The 20,743-nt window shown below is 40.7% G+C and overlaps 1 protein-coding gene across 1 annotated transcript in view; it reads right to left on the bottom strand.

Annotated features, from left to right (window-relative positions):
* usp10 (ubiquitin specific peptidase 10) overlaps nucleotides 1–20,743 on the bottom strand; it is an 89,359-nt gene that overhangs the window by 12,499 nt on the left and 56,117 nt on the right. The window contains exons 12-13 of the mRNA XM_041191519.1: nucleotides 18,849–18,993; nucleotides 5,877–5,942 (exon numbers count right to left, since the gene is read on the bottom strand). Of these exons, the coding sequence (XP_041047453.1) occupies nucleotides 5,877–5,942; nucleotides 18,849–18,993 (211 nt within the window). The remainder of the gene's footprint in view (nucleotides 1–5,876; nucleotides 5,943–18,848; nucleotides 18,994–20,743) is intronic.

The following is a 20,743-nucleotide window of genomic DNA, read 5'->3' as shown; positions in this document are numbered from 1 at the left end:
AAAACAAATTAAACTTTTGAATGTGCTCCAATTTCCTCCTTGAACTTTGAGTGACAAGGTCAAGTATTTCATATACTTTCAATATTTTTAAAGTTGTAGAATACTTTGCATATGAAAACTTGGACAAAGGGGATACCAACTATTATTCTGTTGGTATCCCAGGAGAGCCCATCCCTACTAATGTTAGTATTCTAGGCTCCATTTAGAACAGAAAGAAAACTTCAAGAATGGAAGCAGTCTGACCAAACATTATGCAAGTTCCACAACTTCATAACTGAATTTGAAATTCCTGGTGAGCACTTTCTATTTTGCAATTGGAGGACTTGCTATTAGCTCTGCCTATGGATTTTCATTTATTTCATATTTGTGAACTTATGTCAGGGTCAATAGCATAATATATGTGTAAATTTTTTTTAAAAATAGAGTATATTCTTTGAACTTCTAATTGTATCCAACTAAAATTTTACTACTTGTCATCTCAATCTAGCATAAAGTTTTCATTCCTCTATTAGGTTTTGCTTTTCTGTGCACAATCTAAACTAGGGTGTCTAGACGATAGGGGTCCACTAGGGAATTCCCAGGGATCCAAGATGTCAGTCCTACATTTTTTTTTGTATTTGTTAGATTACTAGATTGTTTGTATATATTAGCCAGAAATATATTTTTGCAAGGGTAGATTGGCGCCCTTTTGGCCAGTTGACATTGTCTTTTTTAAAGAAGTGAAGACAGGTGTTATGTCTATATTTGAAAGTCCCAGAGTGTCAATATTTGCACTTGGCCCACTCATTTGAAAATGTTTGAAATTCCATTGTTGCATGAAGTCAAATGGTTCAGGGAAAATAAAACTTGCTTGAAGTTATGACACTACAAGTTCTGAATTATTATTTGTTTAAAAATTTCACAAAATCCTATGATGACATTTGTTTCAGGTCCTTATTTTAGTACATCCTCCCGTTGAAGATAATGAAACGTTACAGCAAATTAAGCTATCAGCATTCATGTTTGTCGAGTTTAATAGTAAATATCATCTGTATTTCATCCTGTCTCAAATAAATGTGTCTTCTCTTGACTACAGATGGAGTCATGCTTATTTAGCCTCAGGTGAAACTCAAAGCCCATTGCAGGAATAACGTGGTAAAAGTTAATAAAGCTTCATCCAGTTTATCAAAAAGCCAACCACTATAATGACCGCTGCTTACAAGTTCACAGTGTAATTACAAATTCATACACTACCATATGGTGAAGATTTAGAAATCTCAAAAATATACTTCAGCACAGTGCAAACAAACCTCACTGGGGTAACAAAAACAGAATTACCTGGAAAAACTCAGCAGGTCTGGCAGCATCGGCGGAGAAGAAAAGAGTTGACGTTTCGAGTCCTCATGACCCTTCGACAGAACTGACTCGAAACGTCAACTCTTTTCTTCTCCGCCGATGCTGCCAGACCTGCTGAGTTTTTCCAGGTAATTCTGTTTTTGTTTTGGATTTCCAGCATCCGCAGTTTTTTTGTTTTTACCTCACTGGGGTAGTCTGTAATGCAATATTTGCTGTTACAAAACGTTACAAATTGGTTCTGATAAAGGAAATTGTCAAAAACCCATGTGAACCAAATTGCTGAGGATGTGAAGACTTTACGATCGCTTTAAAACATCTTAGACAAGGACAACAAACCAAACAGTTTAAATATTTTAAAAAGCTATGTTACGTTAGAAAAATAGGAAAGGAAAAAGAATGACAACCAAGTGGTTTATTTTTCTTAACTTCAATGGGTTATCATAATGAAGTCTTCTTTTGAATAGGTAGTGACATTCATTTCAGCATCAGTGCAGTATACTGGCTAATTTGGTAACACACTTTACATGCAAGTGCGCACTTTAGAATGAATCCATCCTAATTAGATGCTAGCACGTGTTTCCATGGGTTTCTGCATATTGATGAGAAAAATCTTCACTTTCACAATAACTACTGGTATTAATGTATTTTTAACTTAAAATAAAATTACTGAGTTTTGCAAACATCCTCAAACGTATACCCGTCACTGTATCTATTAGATGTCAATTTAGATGTTTGAATACAACGCCAGCTTAACAATTCAATACTTATACAAATCCCATTGGTATGTCAGCCATTTCCTGAGCTCATCACAACCAGGGTACCTTCCAGATTCAGCTGTTAATAAATAACTTTGTGTATCAGCGCCAAAGCCATAAATAGAATGTGAAAGCTTAAAAAAGGCTTGCACGTTAATAATTAATCTCAAATGAATATTATTTTTAGGTTGATGCTGGTCAAACTGACTTGAGTGCAACCCAACACACAGGACAAATGAAGTCTTAATTCCTTTAATCTGTACCCAGGTAATTTTTCAAATTATCTAGTCTTCCAACATATATTAATCTCTACCTATAGCAAAACATTTTTCTTGGAATGGATCAAAACATTCTTCTGTTTACATACTTAGTCATAATTTAGTTCTTTATTAAACTATACCTAAAATTCTAACATAAAATAATAACAAGGTAACTAAATTATATTCAGTGTGGAAATATTGCCTTAATCCATCTAAACTAATGGAGTGAAACTAGCCTCCAAGCGAGTGAAATAGGTTTCAACACAAGTCAAACCACAAATCTTATTCAGATAATCTTCAAGGACTAGAAAGGTGCTTGATTAGGGAGTTGGAAACACAAGTTCAACAAGTATAGTATTTCAGAAATTGTGATTAAGAAGAAACCTCCCCTCTCATCAAACTCATTCTATACGTTAGTTGGATGCCTTTGGTACTGATAAAAGGTACAAAAAGTGGAAACAATCAATTCTTTAGAAAAGACATCCTTTACTTTGATGCAAAAGGTGGTAAAATGTAGCCAGGAAACATGAGAAACCTTAGTTTTTATTTTGACCCAAAAAATGATTTGCAATATTCTATTGTGAATATCTAATTTCATAATTCATGTACTTTAGAGGCATAACTTTTAGCTTTAGCAATTAAAGTCCGAAGATGAATGAAAACATCCAGTTGAGAAACTGGTAAACAACCCTAAAGTAATTGCAGTTCAAACAGACCTGGGATAATTCCAGTTTAAAAAGGTAACATGGTTATTTAATAAGATTAGAGCTAGAGGTGAGAAAATTTAAACAACGGATGACCCACCTTTGCACTTTTGGTCAAGACAAGAGGTCAACAGTTATTTCAATAGGGATTTAAATTATTCACATAGAAGCCAAATCAAACATGCTAAAAGCACCTGTGTAAACAAGGTGGTGGCACCATCCAGTCTCAAAAGAGCACTGTTAACTCCTTTAGAGATATAAGTTATTCATATGGTCCCAGAATCAGTGTTTTGAAGATAAAGATAGCTAATTTACATTTCTGTTTGGGAGCACCCAGAGTATACCACATTGCTATGGAGAGGGGCTGTGAGCGTTAAGGAGGTTCTTTTATTTTAATTTGTTTGTGTTTGCTCACAGAAACAGGAAGTCAGCTTGGTTGGAGCTTAGAGGCAGGGAGAAATCTGCTGGGAGCTGAAAAGAAGTTGTGGGACCACACTGGGAGAAAACAATGTGCCTATCCAAAGCCAGGACATGGAGTGTAGAGGCCATTAGGAACAAGGGTTGTTCCTGATTTTAAAAATTACTAAACGCAAATGCAGTGAAGCCCAAGCTTGAACTGAGCAGTCCCTAGTCCTGGGGTTTTGAAGAAAAGTTCGAGAGTCGCTTAGCCAAACACAAATGGAAGGGTCCCCCATGAAATCTCGTACTTTGGAGAATCGCTGGAACACTGGTGAGGAAACCAAGCGAATCCCAGAGAGGCAAGGCATACTTAACTTGGTTCCAAGAGGAGAAGTGAGTGAATCCTCAAGATCACGTCATGTTTAAGGAAACTCTTGGGCGGAATTGGGAAGTAAAAGGGGGACTGGATTATACTCTTAAATCTTGACAATCTTAAGTTAGATGTGCTTGCATTGTTTAATTGCTTTTATATAAATTTTGTATGTATAAAAATGTGAAATGTGAAATCTTGCAGTGTAATTTCTTTCAATTAATCGCTGGGTGTTCAGGTTTCTCTTTAAAGGTTAACAGTCTCTACAGAGATCGTAATAACTCTCACTTGGAAATTAAAGATTTGCAAGCCATTACAATTCCTATAAATGACCCTTCCTTTGAAAAATGTTTGCAAATTCCTTTCCTAGGAAGGTGAGCATCTAGGGCCATATATCATAAGGACTGAATTAACTGAACACTTACAAACAGGATGGAACGTAACTGATTTTTTAAAAAATTCTTTCACAGCATGTGGACGTCACTGGCTAGGCCAACATTTATTGCCCATCCTTAATTGCCCTTGAGAACATGGTGAAAAAATGCCTGCTTGAACCACTGTAGTCCATATGGTGTAGGTACACCCATGGTGCTGTTAGGGAGGGAGTTCCAGGATTTTGATCCAGCAAAACTGAAGGAATGGCAATATAGTTCCAAGTCAGGATGCCAAATGGCTTGCAGGGGAACTTCCAATTGGTGGTGCTCTCACGTGTCTGCTGCCCTTGTTCTTCTAAATGGTAGTGGTCGTAGGTTGGAAGGTGCTATCTAAAGAGGCTGGGTCAGTTGTAGCAATGCATCTTGTAGATCATACATAACTGCTGCTACTGTGCATGGTGGAGGGCGTGAATGCTTGCAAATGGGATGCCAATCAAGCTTTTTCCTGGGTGGTGTCAAGCTTCTCAAGTTGTTGTTGGAACTGCACTCAGCCAGGCAAGTGGAGAATATTCCATCACACTCCAGACTTGTGCCTTGTAGATGGTGGACAGGCATTGGCGGGGTCAGTTGAGTTACTCGCCACAGGATTCCTAGCCTCTGACCTGCTCTTCTAGCCACAGTATTTATCTGGCTAGCCCAGCTCAGTTTCTGGTCAATGGTAGCTCCCCCCAGGATGCTAACAGAACATTAAGACATGTGAGGATACTATTTTTAGAATGCTGCACATACAAACAATTGGAAGGTGATAAAACCTAACCACATCAATACTCCCTGCAAATGCACTTAACTTACTGGGAATAAAAATACAAATAAGTGCAGATGCATTTGAATCTTCTACTGTCAAACCAATTCATAATGAGGAAACACGATAAAACTTAGGGCCTGACAAAAATTTTCAACAAGAATCCCTAAATAAAGACTGCGGCTATGGGAGAAAAACATCAACATTCAACTTCTTTAAACTCAAGCATGTGCAAAGAAATCTGCATCTGGTCGGCCAACGGTTAATATCAAGTAGGAAGTACTCATTACTCCTGGAACTAACCCAGATTTCAAAAGTAGCTATTCTTTTACATACACAATCTAGGGTTTGACATTTTTTTAAGCTTTATGGTATATTGAGCTCTGGTCTGGTCTTGCAGGGTTACAAAGGTGCTTAGGATCTTTTCAACAGTGCTCCTATGCAAATACATCTATCAACATAAATTTTTTCAAGTAAGCATCTTGTATTGTTCTCACACAAAGTAGCCTGAACCTGGTTTTCTCCGGGGGAGGTAAGAACATCCTTCTTACTGTGTACATTGCATTCTTATAACTTCTCTCAGAATTATAAATCAGAACTAAATGTACATTAGTTGAAGTATTAGGCTATTGAAATGTACAAGCCGCCTTGGGGGAAAAAAATCAACAAGTCATTATACCTTCGATCTAAACAGTACATTTCCCATATATATGCATGGGGATTTGGCAACACAAGGCATCAAGCAACACTGAATTTAGCAGAGTTGCAAGTTCTACACTAATTTAACTCCCAAGGAATAATGCTTTTTAATATTTCAATTCAATTTGCACTGATTGTTACAAGTATAAATATCAAGCATTTTTAATAACTTACATACCTGCAAAGAGCCTATAGGTTCGCTGGACTTTGAAAATCTTACCCTTCACACCAGGAGAAAGGAGATCTAAAAGAAAAGCAACAGTTTTAGTAAAAAGCTAACTTATTAGATAGACCAGCTTTATCATAGCCAGGTTTTATCACAACACATTAACAAAATGGGAAAAGTCAGTGGTGAAGAGATAGTTGGGGATGGGAATACATGGGGAGGAGTAGGTTCAACTGAATAAACCTCAAAATTCTAATGTATCGTACAATATTCAGTCCTGAGAGCTCAGTACCCTAGGGAATTGGTGGCAGTGGCATTGTCACTGGACTAGTAATCCAGAGACCCAGGGTAACGCTCTGGGTTTGAATCCCGCCGCGGTAGATGGTGGAATTTGAATTCAATAAAAATCTGGAATTAAGTTTGATGATGACCATGAAACCATTGTCGATTGTTGTAAAAACCCCATCATTAATGCCCTTTAGGGAAGGAAATCTGCCATCCTTACCCAGTCTGGCCCACATGTGACTCTTGAATGCTGGCTAGCGACGCCCACAAATTAAAAAAAGGTATTACTATGAATTCAAGATATCTAGTTGGCACACACTTCTCAAAGGAGCATCCGACCAAAAAGGGAAAATTAAGGAGGTGATGTATCTTACCACAATAGACCAAAACTAACCTATCATTACTCCCCAAGCGTTTTCAATCTTTCATGTTTCTGTATGAACCTTAATGTATATGAGACAATACTTCTTCAACATTTGAAAAAGTCAAGAAACAGAGCCACAAATCTCCTTTAATGAGAGCATCAGGGACGATTACAAAAACATATTCAATTCACAAAAGTAATGTATTATAAATGTGAAAGGCTTACTTTTGCGTGTCTCATTTTTGATTTGAAGGCCTTCATGCAAAATAAATCAGAAGCTAAAGGGCTCCTTTGGAAGAATCCAGGAGACACAGTTGAATGAATGCTTTCTCAAAATGAAGTAAAGGATCCTCTCAGACTCCAAGCACTAGCTAGGATACAGTTTTCTTTCAAGTGCTTCACAGACATGCATGCACAAAATGGCTACAGAAAGTGATGCCCCTCGCCTAAGATGACTGCTTCAAATCTGCTTCAAACAAACTACTTATCCCTTGGCTAGCTGTTTGCACGGAGAAGCCCTTCAATCAATATTTCAAATGATAATTTTTTTTTTCTAACTGAACAAGAGGTGAATTTATTTAATGTATACCTCTCTCGCCTCATATCTCAACGATCAATCTAGCTTTCATCTTTAAAAGAAAAAAAAGGCTTCCATAACAACCTATTGGTACACACAGTGGGGGAGAAATGTGGAAAGAGAAAGAATCCTGTTCCGTGAAAGAACAAGACTGCAGATTTTCCAACTTATTAAGTTGGTCAGATTCCTAAATAGACCAACATTAAAAGCTCCAAATGAATTTGGTCTCAGAAAATATATCTGAAAATTGTTTTGAAAAAAATATTTAATCCAGTGATTATCAAAATTCTTAGTTACTATAATGCAATTTTCATACTTGATTCTAGATTTTTTAAAAATTCATTCATGGGATATGGGCATTGCTGGCTAGGCCAGCATTTATTGCCCATCCATAACTGCACTTGAGGTGGTGGTGATGAGCTGCCTTCATGAACCAATGCAGTCCAAATGGTGTAGGTACACCCACAGTGCTGCTAGGAGGAAGTTCCAGGGATTAATAACAGCGAAGGTTCAGCAATATGTTTCTAAGTCAGGATGAGGAGTGGCTTGGAGGGGAACTTCCAAATGGCGGTGCTCTCATGTGTCTGCTGCCTTTGTCCTTCAAGTTGGTAGTGGTCATTGGTTTGGAAGGTGCTGTCAAAGGAGGCTTGGTGAGATCCTGCAGTGCATCTTGTAGATGGTACATGCTGCTGCTACTGTGCGTTAGCAGTGGGGAGTGTGAATGTTTGTGGATGGGGTGCCAATCAAGCGGGTTGCTTACCCTGGGTGGTGTCAAGCTTCGTGAATGCTGTTGGAGCTGCACTCATCCAGGCAAGTGGAAAGGATTCCATCACACTCCTGACTTGTGCCTTGTAGATGGTGGACAGGTTTTGGGGAGTCAGGTGGTGACCTGCTCTTGTAGCCATAGTATTTAATGGCTAGACCAGCTCAGTTTCTGGGCATGGTAACCCCCATGATGTTGATAGTGGGGGATTCAGTAATGGTATTGTCATTGAATATCATGGGGTGATGGTTGCATTCTCCCTTATTGGAGATCGTCAATGTTACTTGCCACCTGTCAGCCCAAGCCTGGATATTGTCCAGGTCTTGCTGCATTTGGACATGGACTGCTTCAATACCCGAGGAGCCACAAATGGTGCTGAATACTGAACAATCAGCAGCAAACATTCCCACTTCTGACCTTATGATGGAAGGAAGGTCATTGATGAAGCAGCTGAAGATGGTTGGGCCAAGGTCACTACCTGAAGAACTCCTGCAGTGATGTCCTAGAACTGAGATGATTGACCTCGAAAAACCACAACCACCTTCCTTGGTGTTAGGTATGTCTTCAACCAGCTGAGAGTTTCCCCACCCAATTCCCATCGGCTCCAGTTTTGCCATCACTCCTTGATGCCACACTTAGTCAAATGCTGCCTTGATATCAAGGCCAGTCACTGTTACCTCATCTCTGGAGTTAAGTTCTTTTGTCTATGTTTGAACCAAGGCTGTAATGAGATCAGGAGTCGAGTGACTGGCTGAATCCAAACTGAGCATCAGTGAGCTGGTTACTGCTAAGCAAGTGCCACTTGATAGCACTGTTGATGACCCCCTTCCATCACTTTACTGATGATCGAGAGTGGACTGATGGGGTGGTAATTGGTTAGGCTGGATTTGCCATATTTTTTGCGTACATGACATACCTGGGCAATTTTCCACATTGCTGGGTAGATGCCAGTGATGTAGCCGTACTGCAGCAGCATGGTTAGAGGCATGGCAAGTTCTGGAGTACACGTTTTCAGTACTATTGCCTAAATGTTGTCAGGACCATTGACTTTGCAGTATCCTGTGCCTTCCGCCATTTCTTGGTATCACATAAGTGAATTGAATTGGCATCTGTGATGCTGGGGACCTCCAGAGAAGGCAGAAATGGATCATCCACTCAACACTACTGGCTGAAGATTGTTGCACATGCTTCAGCTTTATCTTTTGCACTTTTGCATTGAGGATGGGGATATTGTGGAGCCGCCTCCTCCATTGAGTTCTTGGAATTGCCCGCCAGATTTTTTATTGCATTCACAACTAGATGTGGCAGGCTTGCAGAGCTTAAATCTGATCCATTGGTTGTGCAATCACTTAGTTCTGTTTATCGCTTGCTGCTTGGCACCCAAGTAGACCTGTGTTGTAGCTTCACCAGGTTGACACCTCATTTTTAAGTTTGGCTGTTGCTGCTCCTGGCAAGCCCTCCTGCACTCTTCATTGAATCCCTGGTTGATCCCCTGGCTTGGTGGTAATGGTAGAGTGGGGGATATGCCGGGTCATGAGGTTGCAGATTGCGTTCGAATACAATTCTGCTGCTGCTCATGGCACTCAGCATTTTATGTTTGCCTAGTCTTGAGTTGCCGGATTTGTTTGAAATCTATCCCATTTAGCATGGTGGTAGTGCCACACAACACAATGGAGGGTATGCTCAATGTGAAGACAGGTCTTCAACTGGACAAAAACTGTGCGGTGGTCACTCCTACCAATGCCGTCATGGACGGTTGCAACTGTGACAGGCAGGTTGGTGAGGATGAGGTTTGTTTTTCCCTCTTGTTGGTTTCCTCACCACCTGCCGTAAACTCAGTCTTGCAACTGTATCCTTTAGGGCTCTGATAGCTCAGTCTGCACAAGTGCGACCGAGTCACTCTTGGTGATGGACATTCAAGCGCCCCCCCCCCCCCCCAACCCCAAAGTACATACTGTGCCCTTGCCACCTTCAGTGCTTCCTCCCAAGTGGTCAACATGTAGGAGCACTAATTCATCAGCTGAGGAAGGGCGGTACGTGGTAATCAGCGGGTTTCCTTACCCATGTTTGACCTGAAGCCATGAGACTTCATGGGGTCCAGAGTCGACGCTGAGGGCTCCCAGAGCAACACCCACCTTACCGACAGTGCCAACACCTCTGCTGGGTCTGCCCTATAGGTGGGACAGGACATACCCATGGATGGTGATGGCAGTGTCTGGGACATTACCTGTAAGGTATGTTTCCTTGAGTATGGCTATGTCAGGCTGTTGCTTGACTAGTCTGAGAGACAGCTCTCCCAACTTTGGCTCAAGCCCCCTGATGTTTGTAAAGAGGACTTTGCTGGTTCCATAGGGTTTGGTTTGCCACAGTGGTTTCCGGTTTCTAGGTCAATGCCAGGTGGTCAGTCCGGTTTCAGTCCTTGTTGACTTTTTAGTGGTTTGATACAACCGAGTGGCTTGCTGCGCCATTTCAGAGGGCATTTAAGAGTCAGCCACATTGCTGTGGGTCTGGCGTCACATGTGGCCAGGCCAGCTAAGGATGGCAGATTTCATTCTGTGAAACATTAGTGACATTAGTGAACCAGATATGTTTTTACGACAATCGACAATGTTTCGATGGTCATCACTTTTAATTCCAGATTTTTTATTGCATTCAAATTCCACCATCTGTCATTGTGGCAATCGAACTCAGGTCTCCAGGACATTACCCTGAGTCTCTGGGTTTAGTCCAGTGATGATACCACTACACCACCTGAATATGCTTAAAGGAGAGGCCAGTTAGAATGGTAATAAATGTCATGAGGTCACAAAATTTGAAATGCAGCTGCACTGTAACTCTTCAGTCCAGAAATCTATTGTTGGAAATACCAGTTGTTTGGAATTCTTTTCAGCTGCCCAAGCAACACAGTACAGTACTTTAGGAGCAGAAGTGTGGGAGAAGCAGCATTCAGATTAGTAAAACAATTATTACTGCCTTATAATGTTTTATATTTCAGGTAAATATTTATATCTACTGCGTTTACCAGTTCACACGTTTGTGATAAGGCACTCTTAATTGGTCCCAAGCAATCAGACCAAAAAAGGGGATATCTTTAGTGCCCCATGCCAAAGACCTTGAAAAATGTAGTGTGGGATTTAAATTAGGCAAAAGATACTACGTTATGTTATTTAAAGAGCAGATTTGTTTCTTTTTTCAAATACATCTTGCAAAAAAAAGGAAATGCAATATCTGTTCAATTCATGGAAACACAATTGTTATAATTTATCTAAAAATCGTTTAACACGATTATAATTCTACACTTGGTTCAGTCTTAGTTTCATGTACATTATAATTTTGAATCATTTCAAGATGTACTACATGAACAGGTAGCATACTTGTCTCCATTTTAAGCATACCTAAAAAAAGATATTCCAACCCTTGTGAAAGAACATAGAACTACATGCATGCTAAATACCAGCAGCATGCGAGAGCTAGGCCATTTTATAACAAATGGGCCATTCCCAATACACCCAATCATGAATGGTAGTGGACAAATAAACAACTAACAGGAGAAGGAGACTCGCTAAACATCCCCATTCTCAATGATGAGGGAGCTCAGCATATTAGTGCTATAGACAGGCTGAAGCATTTGTGACCATCTTCAGCCAGAAACGCCAAGTAGATGATCCATCTGGGGCTCCTCAGCATCACAGATGCCAGTCTTCAGCTATTTCAATTCACTCCACACGATATTAAGAAACGGCAGAAGGCACTAAACTCGCAATAGCTATAGGCCCTGACAACATCCGGCAGAAGTACTGAAGACTTGTGCTAGAGAACTAGCCATGCCCCTAGTTAAGTTTTCTAGTACAGCTACAATAGTGGCATCTACCCGGCAACCTGGAACATTGCCCAGCTATGTCTTGTCCACAAAAAATAGAACAAATCCAATCTGGCCAATTATCACCTCATCAGTCCACTCTCAATCATCAGAAAAGTGATGGATGGCGCTGTTGACTGTGTCATCAAGCTGCACTTACTCAGCAATAATCTGCTCAGAGATGCTAGTTTGGGTTCTGCCAGGGCCATTCAGCTCCTGACCTCATTACAGCCTTCACCCAAACATGCACAAAAGAGTTGAATTCAAGAGATGAGGTGAGGGCAGCTGCCCTTGACTCAAAACAGCATTTGACCCAAGTGTGGTATCAAGGAACTCCAGCAAAATTGAAAACAATGGGATCAAGGGGGAAATCTCTTCATTAATTTGAGTCATACCTAACACATAGGAAGATTGTTGCAGTTGTCGGAGGCCAAATATCTCAGCCCCAGGACATCACTAAGGAGTTCCACAGGGTACTGTCCTAGGCTCAATCATCTTCAACTGCTTTGACAAAAGTCTTCCCTTCAGCATAAGGTCAGAAGTGAGGATGTTGACAGATGATTGCAGTGTTCTGTACCATTCGCGACTTCTCAGATACTGAAGCACTCCACCTCCACATGCTGCAATATCTGGGAAATATTCAAGCTTGGGCTGATAAGCAGCAAGTAAGATTCATGCCATACAAGCGCCAGGCAATGACCATCTCCAACATGAGAGAATGTAACCATCTCCCCATGACATTCAATGGCATTACCATCGCTAAATCCCCCACTATCAACATCCTGGGGTCACCATAAACTGAACTGGATCAGCCATATAAATACTGAGGCTACAAGACCACGCTAGGGGTTGAGGATTCTGTGGCAGTAATTCACTTATTGACTCCCTAAAGCTTGTCTACCATCTCCAAGGTACAAGCCAGGAGTGTGATGGAATACTCTCCACTTGCCTGGATGAGTGCAACTCCAGCAAATCAGGAAGCTCAACACCATCTACACAAAGCAGCCTACTTGATTGGAACCCCATCCACCACAACAATTCACTCCCTCCACAACTAGCACACAGTAGCAGCAATGTGTACCATTACAAAATGCACAACAGAAACTCACCAAACCTCCTTCAACAGCACCTTCCAAACCCACAATCTCTACCACCTTTAAGGACAAAGGCAACACCAGGACAATGGAAACACCAGCAACTGCAGGCTCCCTTCCAAGTCTCACGCCATCATGTTTGGAACTATATCACCATTCCTTCACTATTGCTGGGTCAAAATCCTGGAAACCCCTTCCTAACAGCACTGAGATGTACCTACGCCAGATGGGCTGCAACGGTTCAAGAAGGCAGCTCACCACCACTTTCTCGAGGCCAATTAAGGATAGGCAACAAATGCTGGCCTTGCCAGTGAAGCTCACATCCAACGACTGAATTAAAAAAAAAATCAAACTGTACAAATAACACCAAAAACATTCCCCCTAATGATCTGATCGAGTTCCTCAGTTAAGGCATGCTACGAAAACCATTTGATTGTTTTAAACAATACTAATAATTCAGTAGTCTATATGCAGTTAAATTTGAATTATCCAATAATATGAAGCAACCTAAATAATACTGCAAAGTGAAAAATCAGTGGTAAATGATTTGAATTAAGCATCAATTTGCACAAATTCTCTACTTGCTATGTGCAAATACCATACTCTCAGACGATGAGTGGAGCTTTCAATTATTTGTTTTTAAAAGTAAACTACATTATAAACATTATCCTCTTGTAGAAAAAGATGACTGCATGAGTGGAGTGACAACACAATTCAGAATTCACAGGATTGTTACAGCGCAGGAGGTGGCTATTTGACCCATTGTGTCAGCACCAGCTCTCTGAATAAGCGAGTCACCTAGTGCCATTCCCCCACCTTCTCCCTGTAACCTTCGCAGATAACAATCTAATTCCCTTTTGAATGCTTCAATTGAAACTGCCTCTCAGGCACTGTATATTGTGACTTAGCTTTTATGTTATCTATATGTGCTCAGTTGCTACTTCAATTTGATGCCATGGCTATGGATCTGTGTGATATATTTAGTTTGCATTGTACACCTCTTGGATTCTGGTTGATCAGGATTAGGTCATGTTGGCTTTAACAAAGTCTGGAAACTGCTCCCCAAAATGCTGGAGTGTTAACCTAAATCAGTTTCTTTTAGAGTTAAAAATAGTGAGAAGAATAAATGCTCTACTAGTTGATATTTTGAAATTATATATAGCCCAAAATCCTGATAAGGTAAAACTTTATCTATTGGAACTTGCACCACTGATAAAATGCCAGAACAAAAATCTGAGCAATTATTACAGGAAACTCATAAGAGTACTTTCAATTCGGAACAAACTATTCTTGCATTCCATCCTCCTGGGAGTTAAAACTTACTCATCTAGTATTTTATGCATATGCAATTCTTTGTACTCTGATTAATACTTAAGCTTGCACAGTGGATCATTGATGATGATTTTCAAAATAACTAGATCTAGAATTTGTCAACTTTCTTCACTTAGGAAAACCAATTCAATGCTTCAGATAATTCTGATCAATGTCAGTCAGCTGAGGTTCGTGGTAGCATGCTTGTCTGAGTCAGAAGGTTATGGATTCAACTCCCATTCTCAAGACTTGAGTGTGTGCTGCACTGATGGAGGTATCATCTTTTGGATGAGATTTTAAACCAAGATCCTGTCAGCCCTACAACTGTGAATAAGAGATCCAACGATACTATTCAAAACCACGAAGTGGCCTAGCCATTATGTATCCATCCAATGGTGTGAAGAATGATGATCTGGTGATTTATTTCACAGCTGTTTGTGGGAGCTTGCTGTGAGCAAATTGGCTGCCATGTTTCCTACATTACAACCATGACAAAACTTCCTGAGTATTTCATTGGCTGCAAAACACTTTGGGACATCCCATAGTCATGGAAGGCACTATATAAAATGCAAATCTTTTACCTATTTCTTTCTACCCCACTTGTTCACATGATAAAAACAAATGAAAAGAAATTTTTCTGCTAAGTTACACCTCTGAGCAATCATTCCAGTTATTCTCAACTGAAAGCCGGTCCTAACTAAGTTGTTTTGTTTGCACCTTAAAATATTTCCACTGACATTCAGGTTCTCTCTCACTTAATTTGCCCATTGGCATGACTGGCACTCTAACAATGTGAATTCTTGCATTCACATTGGTCTGTTATGCTGCTTTTCTTCCCAAAGCCAGGTGCTTGCAGAGAGGGTGTAGAAGAAAGGAGGTGGCTGTCGTATCTGACATCGTGACTTTTAAAGGAGAACTGAAGAAAGATGCAAGTGAGTGGAGTATTGGATGATCGAGTAATACAGTATATTCCTTTCTGTCCTATATTTTTCTATTCTTACCAATTTTTATTATGTACCAATATGTACCATGTCGTTGGTACATATTGGTAGAAACAGAGGTAGAAAGAGGGATGAGAACCTGCAAGCAGAATTTAGGGAGCTAGGAAGCAGATTAAAAAACAGGACCTCAAAGGTAGTAATCTCTGGATTACTTCTGGTGCCACATGCTAGTGAGTATAGAAATAGGAGGTTAGTACAGATGAATGCGTGGCTGCAGAGATGGTGCAGGAGGGAGGGCTTTAGATTTCTGGGGCATTGGGGGTGGTGGGACCTGTACAAGGTGGATGGGTTGCACCTGAACCAGACTGAGCCCAACATCCTTGCAGGGAAGTTTGCTAGTACTGTTGGGAAGGGTTTAAACTAAATTGGGAGGGGGGTGGGATCTTGAGAGGAAGTTCAGCAGGGGGTGATGCACAGCCAAAATTAAAAGAGAGAGCAAGTGAATCTGGAAGGCATAGAAATTATAGGCCAGTTCAGGCACAAGGGAATTTGGCAAGGTTGGATGGTATTTATTTTAATGCAAGGAATCTGACGAATAAGGCAGATGAGTTGAGGGCACAAATTAACACATGGAAGTATGATGTCACTGCTGTCACAGAGACATGGTTGAGAGAGGGGCAGGATTGGCAGCTCAATATTTCAGGGTATAGTGTCTTCAGGCAAGACAGGGAAGGAGTTAAAAGAGGAGGGGGTATCGCAATATTGATCAAGGAATCAATTACAGCAGTAAGGAGGGATGACATCTTAGAAGGCTCCTCAAATGAAGCCATATGGGTAGAACTGAAACAAAAAAAGGAGCAATCACATTGCTGGGAGTGTACTATAGGCCCCCAAACAGTCAGAGAGAAATAGAAGAGCAGATATGTAGGCAAATTTCAGAGAAGAGTAAAAACAATAGGATAGTAATCATGGGGGTTTCAACTTCCTCAACATTAACTGGTTTAGTCATAGTGTGATAGGTTTAGAAGGAGCAGAATTCTTAAAATGCACCCAGGAGAGCTTTTTAAGCCAGTACATAGAAGGCCCGACAAGCGAGGGTGTGGTCCTGAGCTTAATTTTAGGGAATGAAGCCGGGCAAGTGGTTGAGGTATCAGCGTGGGAGCATTTTGCAGATAATGATCATAACTCCATTAAATTCAAGCTTGTTATGGAAAAGGACAAGGGTGGGCCAGGAATCAGAGTTCTAGATTGGGGGAAGGCCACTTTTAATAAGATCAGATATGATTTGGCCAGAGTGGGCTGGGAGCAGCTACTTTTAGGTAAATCTGCGTCAGGGCAGTGGGGCTCATTCAAGAAGGAAATAGGGAGAGTACAGGGCCAATATATTCCAGTAAAGATATAAAGGGCGGGACCAACAAATCCAGGGAACACTGGATGTCGAGGGATACACAGGATTGGATAAAGAGAAAAAGGGAAGCTTATGGCAGATAGTGAGGGCTCAAAACAGCGGAAGCCCTACGGGAGTATAGAATGTGTAGGGGGGAAATTAAAAAGGAAATTAGAAGAGCAAAAAGGGAACAAGAAAAAACATGAACAGGTAAAATAAAGGAAAATCTGAAGTTATTTTACAAGTACATTAAGAGTAAAAGGATGACCAGGGAAAGAGTAGGGCCCATTAAAGGCCATAGTGGTAATTTGTGTGTGGAGCCAGAAGACGTAGGTAGGGTTCAAATGAATACTTTGTATCGGTGTTCACAAGTGAGAGGGACGACGTGGGTGTGGAAATCAGGCAGAAGGACTGTGATATAATTAAAGAAATTAGCACAGAAAGGCAGGAGGTTCTAGGTGGTATGGCAGGCTTAAAAGTAGATAAATCTCCAGGCCAGGATGAAATGTATCCCAGGCTGTTGAGTGAGGCAAGGGAGGAGATTGCAGGGGCACTGGGCAATAATTTTCAATACCTCTCTGGCCACAAGAGAGGTGCCAGAGGACTGCAGGACAGCTAATGTGGTACTGTTATTCAAGAAGTGGAGGGAAGGGATAAACCAGGGAACTATAGGCCAGCCAGTCTAACTTCAGTGGTGGGGAAATGATTGGAAGCAATTCTGAGGGACAGAATTAATCTACACTTGGAAAGGCAGGGATTAATCAAGGACAAGTCAGCATGTTTTTTTTAAGGGGAGGTCATGTCTGACCAAATTTGATTGAATTTTTCGAAAAGGTGACCAGGTATGTAGAAGAGAGCAATGCATTTGACGTAGTCTACTTGGACTTCAGCAAGGCTTTTGATAAGGTCCCGCATGTGAGACTGATAACAAAGGTAAAAGCCCATGGGTTCCAAGGCAATTTGGATTCAGGATTGGCTGAGTGGCAAGAAGCAGGGGGTGATGGTCGAGGGGCGTTTTTGTGATTGGATGCCTGTGTCCAGTGGGGTTCCACAGGGGTTGGTGTTGAGTCAGTTGTTTGTGGTATATATAAACAATTTAGACCTGAATGTAGGAGGGTTGGTTAGTAAGTTCGCAGATGACACGAAAATTGGTGAGGTGATAAATAGTGAGGACAGCCTTAGATTACAGGAGGATATAGACGGGCTGATCAGTGGCAAATGGAATTTAATCCGGATAAGTGTGAGGTGATGCACTTGGGCAGGACAAGCAAGGCACGGGAATACACGATGAATGGTAGCCCTGGGAAAGGATCAGAGGGACCTTGGTGTGCACGTCCACCGGTCCCTTAAGGTAGCGGGACAGGTAGATAAGATGGTTAAGGCATTTGGGATACTTGCCTTAATTGGCCGAGGCATAGAATATATGAGTAGGGAGGTTATGCTGGAACTGTATAAAACGCTTATTAGGCCACAGCTAGAGTATTGCATGCAGTTCTGGAATCCTCATTATAGGAAGGATATGATTGCACTAGAGAGAATGCAGAGGAGATTTACCAGGATGTTGCCTGGGCTAGAGAGTTTTAGTCATGAGGAGAGATTGGACAGACTGGGGTTATTTTCCCTGGGACAGAGGAGATTGAGGGGGGACATGACTGAGGTGTATAAAATTATGAGGGGCATAGATAGGGTAGACAGGAAATAACTTTTCCCTTTGGTGGAGGGATCAATAACCGGGGCATAGATTTAAGGTAAGGGGCAGGAGGTTTAGAGGAGATTTGAAGAAGAATTCTTTCACCCAGAGGGTGGTGGAGTCTGGAACTCGCTGTCTGAAAGGGTGATTGAAGCAGAAACCCTCAACATTTAAGAAGTATTTGGATGTGCACTTGTGCTGCCATGACATACAAGGCTATGGACCTAGTGATGGAAAATGGGATTAGAATAGTTATTACTTGTTTGACTGGCGCAGACTCGATGGGCAGAAGGGCCTTTTTCACTGCTGTAGGCCTCTAAGACTATTATTTTGGTTCATTACATGTTGGATTCAAATAAATAAATCTAAGTTTACAGAGTGCACCCTGAACTAAACTCTGCCAGGGCTAAGTCGAAAATAGAAACTTAGCACTTCAAAAGAGAAATAAATTAAGACAAGGACCATCTTAGGCCACCATAATATACCACTGGCTCAGAGTAACATTGGCAAAGCCTTAGATTTGCCTATCCTCTCCCATAGAATCTTGTGGGACTGGGGAATCAAAACAGGGAAATGGCAGAGGTGATGAGATACTGTTGTATTTGATAAATGGCTGTACTGACATCAGATTTCACCATACAAAGGCTAAAAAAGTACAACATTCAGTGCAGCAATCAATTCACTGTTATTACACACAAATAAGCTATACTTACCTTTGCTTATTTCAAGGTCAATGGGGTAATCAATATTCTTGATCAGTTTCTGGCATCCTCCAGTCTTTTCATAAATGAAGCGTTTAAGATGCAAAACAAGAACAGGAGGCAATTCTTCTAAGGTAACACGGCGACAAATCTCAACCTGAAATATTGAGTGAAAATTAAGTTTCAAGTCTTGCAGTATGAGAGTATTTAATGGCTTCGTGGGTAAACTAACCATCAATGAGGCTTTGAAAACAAAAATCCACAAAGCACTAAATCATACTCTACTTTTTATTAGGAAACTAGATCAATTTATTTTCCTTACTGCAGGATTTACTTAATACTGAGATCATTTAGCAATCAATAAAAGACGTTGCTCTCTAAAATTTTCCCAACACCTTTATTTAATTTAAAACACTGAAAGCAGTTAGTGTGTAATAAATGAACAATTTGTCTTCAGCCACAAATTGTATACAATTCCAAGGCATCTACATCTTCTCTCAATTAGTCAGAATTCTTCCAACTAAACCTGAGTAATCAAGAGAGATGCAGCACTTCTACCAAAAGATAAATAAGAACCTGAAGGCAAATCAATAAAGCTGCTCTTACGACCATTCCTAATATTCAATCCAAATGGTAGTGTCTGAAACCCAACGGTAGAATGGTACCCTTTGGGTCAGGATAGCGTTATTACTTACAGAAGGCCTTTAATACGGTGCCGCTCAAAAGATTAATACACAAGATAAGATCATACAGAGTATGGAGTAATATATTAGCTCGGATAGAAGATTGGCTAACCAACAGAAATCAGAGAGTCGGAATAAATGGGTCTTTTTCTGGATGGCAAGCTGTAACTAGTAGGGTGCCACAGGGTTCAGTCCTTGGGCCCCAACTATTTACAATCTATATTAATGACTTGGATTCAGGGATAGAAGGTACTATAGCTAAATTTGCAGATGACAGCAAAATAGGTGGGAAAGTAAGTTGCAATGAAGAAATAAGAAATTTACTAATGGATTTGGACAGGTAGGTGAATGGGCCAAAATTTGGCAGATGGAGTTTTAACATGGATAAGGGTGAGGTTATCCATTTTGGTTGGAAGAATAAAAGGGCGACTTATTACTTAAATAGAGAGGAACCTCAGAATGTTTCAGTGCAGAGGGATCTGGGTGTCCTCATGCATGAATCGCTGAAAGCTAGTATGCAGGTACAGCAGATAATAAGGAAGACAAATGGAATTACTGCTAAAGGAATAGAGTATAAAAATAGGGAAATATTGTTGAAACTGTATTAGGCATTGTTGAGAGCGCACCTGGAGTACTGTGCACAGTTTTGGTCCCCTCACTTGAGGAAGGATGTAGTTGCATTGGAGGCGGTTCAGTGGAGGTTCATTAGATTGATTCCAGAGATGCGGGGCTTGTCTAATGAGGTGAGATTGAGCAGTTTAGGCCTATACTTGCTAGAGTTTAGAAGAATGAGAAGAGATCTAATTGAGGTATTTAAGATGCTAAAGGGGATATACAAAGTAGACGTGGAGGGAATGTTTCCCCTTGTGGGGCATTCTAGAATGAGAGGCCAACTGCCTACTTCTGCTCCTAGTTCTTGTTATAATTGGCAACACTAATTCATGATTATATGTTGATCTATAATATGCAAATTTTAATAATTATATGCTGAATGTTACTATGTTGCTTTATTGCTGACGCCTGAGATCACATTAATTTAAGTGTTAGAATACAGATACCATTCTGATGGCACAACCTAATTTATTAACTCTGTTTCTCTCTCTATATAGATGTCGTCCAGCCTGCTGATTATTTCCAGTGTTTTCTGTTTTTAATCCTATAATTACACCCCATTATCAAGTGGCCATGTAGCATCGCATTTCTGCAGTTTCCAGTTCCTCAGCC

This window comes from Carcharodon carcharias, chromosome 7 (assembly GCF_017639515.1).
Source record: "Carcharodon carcharias isolate sCarCar2 chromosome 7, sCarCar2.pri, whole genome shotgun sequence".
Classification (NCBI taxonomy): Eukaryota; Metazoa; Chordata; class Chondrichthyes; order Lamniformes; family Lamnidae; genus Carcharodon; species Carcharodon carcharias.
This window is presented reverse-complemented; position numbering and strand designations above follow the sequence as displayed.